General features: G+C 50.2%; 1 protein-coding gene across 2 annotated transcripts in view; it reads left to right on the forward strand.

Moving 5' to 3' along the window:
- Window positions 1–2,932: 2,932 nt before the first annotated feature.
- The window catches only part of LOC131334560 (probable serine/threonine-protein kinase At1g01540), a 3,705-nt gene continuing 3,112 nt past the window's right edge, over window positions 2,933–3,525 (forward strand). For both annotated transcript variants that reach the window (XM_058369643.1, XM_058369652.1), the window contains exon 1: window positions 2,933–3,525. This exon is cut by the window's right edge and continues 201 nt beyond it. In XM_058369643.1, the coding sequence (XP_058225626.1) occupies window positions 3,134–3,525 (392 nt within the window). In that variant the 5' untranslated portion in view covers window positions 2,933–3,133.

Raw genomic sequence — 3,525 nt, forward strand, 5'->3', positions numbered from 1 at the left:
GCGTCCGGGGAAGTGCCGGTGGAGCAGGTTGAGTTATGACCACTTACGGGGTCCTCGAGGCACAGGCCCATCACACGAGGCGACTTCACGGAGTTTGTTGGAGAGGAGGTACTTGACCATTTGCTCCGAGAGAACCCTACGGTGGTGGCAGTGGTTATGGCAGCTCGGGAAGAGAGGCAAAGGGCGGTGGAGCAGGCCCAAGAGGAGAAGCGGCTGAGGACCGAGGCCGAGAGGGCGAGGGCCAACGAGCAGGAGTTTACGAGGGAGACCGAGGTGGCAGAGAGGGCCCAATTTGACGAGGCATGGGGGCGGCAGATGGCCGTTGCAATGGCCAAGGAGAGGGCTCAAAAGAAGCGCACAGAGTTTGTAGCGAAGACTTACACACCGCCGGAGCTGCATGTATTCGTTTCGTCGGGTTTTGAGCACTACGTGCCGCAGCGGGATGACTACAACTCCGAGCTTGTGCTGAGGGACCCTGTGGTGCACCTTTCGACGACTTGGGCGTATGTATAACTTCAATACTTGCTTTAGCTTCCATTTGAACTGTTGCATTTGAGTAGACTTGAATTGAATTGGCCAAACTTGTATCATATGTAACTTGAACCATCAAGCGACATGAACTTGAACTCAAACCGATACTTAGAACTTGAATTGATGTAGAAAGCCTTGAATCAACTAACAGGATGCCCCGACTTCGGAACTTAAACTTGAGATTGACTAACTTTGAAATTTAGAACTTGCATTTTCCCTTGATCGTATCAACTTGAACTTGAATTGCCTATGTACATGCATTTCCCTTTTGTTTGCTTTTGTCATGTGTAGAGGAGGAGACTAAACACGAGAGGGCATGGGTGAGCAGCACGCTCGTTAGACCTGTACAGGGGGTTGCCAGAGCGAGTGAGGATGTTGGTGGACGAGGTGGGGTTTGGTCAATTTGTTCAGACACTGACGCAAGCAAAGAATGACCACGCCATCCTGGTCGCACTAGCAGAGAGGTGGCACGACATGACCAACACCTTCCACTTTCCGCTGGGGGAGATGACCGTGACCCCGTTAGACTTCGTGGCCATCACAAGCCTGAGAGTTGTAGGTGAGCCTATCTCGTTTGACACAGGGATTTACAGAGACAAGGCGGCTCTAAGGTGGTTCCTGGGGAGGGTGCCCGACCGGGATGTGGAGATGGTGAAATATGCCCAATTTGAGGAGTACTTGAAGAAAATCTCAGCCACTTGGCAGGAGGAGAAGCAGATGGCGAGGGCCTACTTGTTGTACCTGTTTGGGGCGTCCTTGTACCCGAACAGGCACAGTAGGGTGCACTTGTCATACTTGCCGGCCTTTCGGGACCTTAGCATGCCCTTGCGGTTTGACTGGGGAGGTGCGGCTCTAGGGGCGTGCTACGGCTTCCTTGGGAATTTTACAAGAGCCCAGAGAGCAGTCGGCAGCTACTGAAGAGTGTGGGAGGTATGATCTCAAACCGGCATAGTTCAATTTCAATACGCACTTGCACCCTTGATTTGTATTGCCTTGCTTTGTATAGACTGTATCTAATGCTTTGCTTGTTTGAAACCTTACAATTGTGGGCCTACGAGGTCTTGAAGATGTACCCACTAAAAAACAAGTGTCCAAACTTGAGGACTCTCCTTCGTGCGATGGTCTGGGGTCTTTTGTACAGAGGGCATAACAAGTCAAAAGGGAGCCTCCAGGCCTTTAAAGTTTACCTCGACGAGCTATCAAGCACCCAGGTAATCCGAAACTCTGTTAGTAGATTTCACCTTGAATTGCTTTAATGCTGTCACTGACGTCTTTTTGTCTTGGATTTTTGATTGTGTTGATCGCAGGTGGAGTGAAACCCGTGGGGCGAAGCAGTACCAGAGCCAGAGTACTTGGCGAGGAGCAGGGTAGCGACAGCGAGCCGGGTGCTGCTGGAGTCGGCCTTCGAGTGGCAGTGGTACTTGGGTGATCGGGTGATGCAACAGTCACTTGCTTTGCTCGAGTTCCAGGTTTCGGGGCCACTTCCGCCCCGTGCATCGCACACAGACAGGTACACACTGGCCGAGCTGCAACGGTTCACAACGCCAGCGATTGACCTCTCAGCTTTCTTGAGACGTGAGCGTGATTACGCCATTTACTAGAGGCAGCACTTGGCGGGACCACTAGGGGTGATGAACTATAGAGAGGCATTGGGCCAAGCCATCACGACTGAAGAGGAGAGGCGTACAGCTGCCGATGTAATGAAGGGAGAGCCTGTTCGCCGCAGTCAGAGAAGTAGAGGTGAAGGTGCAGCGAGGGGTGCCCTTCCCCTGCTTTCTTGGACAGTGGATGTGAGCGACCCTTGCGGAAAGCGTGCCACGATCCAGCTTACTCCTGCCTGAGCTAATGACCGGCCCACTAAGATGTAGCTTCCATTTGTACCATTCGATTCATTTGCCTTTGTCTAATTATTATCCGAAAGGTTTAAAAAGATTATCCGAATTCTTTCAGATATTACTTTATTAACCTCCACGTGTAAGAAAATAGTAATATTATGGTGACCATGTCTAAATACTACATTTTGGATGCCATGTGAGGTGTCACTATTGTATTGATAGAATGTACTATACTATATGACAAATAAAACACATTCTACCAATACAGTGGTGATTATCACATCGTTCTCAAAATGTGGTATTCAAACATGGATACATGATCACCAAAACATTAGTGGTAAGAAACTCTCGTGATAAGTAAAACTAAAGTCATTTATGTTCAGTTTGGGTTTTGAATGAGATTTTTTTGAAGTAATGAAGAGAGAGATAGACAAAATTTATTGAAAACCGTGAGCAATTGTTTTGAGATCCAAAACGAGGGAAAAAATGATAATCCAACCCACGAATCCTTGTGGTTAGAGGAGTAGTGAATAATTACTCCACACGGAGCTCTCTTCCCCTAGATAACTCAGCTCACTCTTCCAGATAACTGTAGAGAGAGAAGCTCGCTCGCTCGCTCTCTCTCTCTCCAGTCACTTTAATTGCTCTCCATTTTCGTTTCATCGGAACACCCACTTCGCTGGAAAAAACCCCATTGCCGACATCATCAATGCTACCCTAATTGACTCTCCCTCCTCTCTCTCTCTCTCTCTCTCTCTCTCTCCAAGATGGCAATATACGACACAACCTTCGTGAACAAGGAGCTCTCCAAATCCACCTCCATCTTCGGCCTCCGCCTCTGGGTCGTCATCGGCATCTTCGTCGGCGCCATCATTGTCCTCTTCCTCTTTCTCCTCTCCCTCTGCATCACCTCCCGCAAACTCCACAACAAATCCCCCAAACGCCTCCTCAAGCTCTCCTCAGGCAACGACCCCACCCCCGTCGTCTCCAAAGAAATCCAGGAAATCACCACCACCCACCACGACGACCACCCCCACCACCGCCCGCCGGAGATCCAGATCGACATCGGCAAGCCCGACCACAGGATCGTGTTCTCCGATCGAGCGCCGTCGAGTGGGGAGAGCAGGGCCACGAGCGCCACCGACTCAGCGTCGTTCGG

This window comes from Rhododendron vialii, chromosome 1a, assembly GCF_030253575.1.
Source record: "Rhododendron vialii isolate Sample 1 chromosome 1a, ASM3025357v1".
NCBI lineage: Eukaryota > Viridiplantae > Streptophyta > Magnoliopsida > Ericales > Ericaceae > Rhododendron > Rhododendron vialii.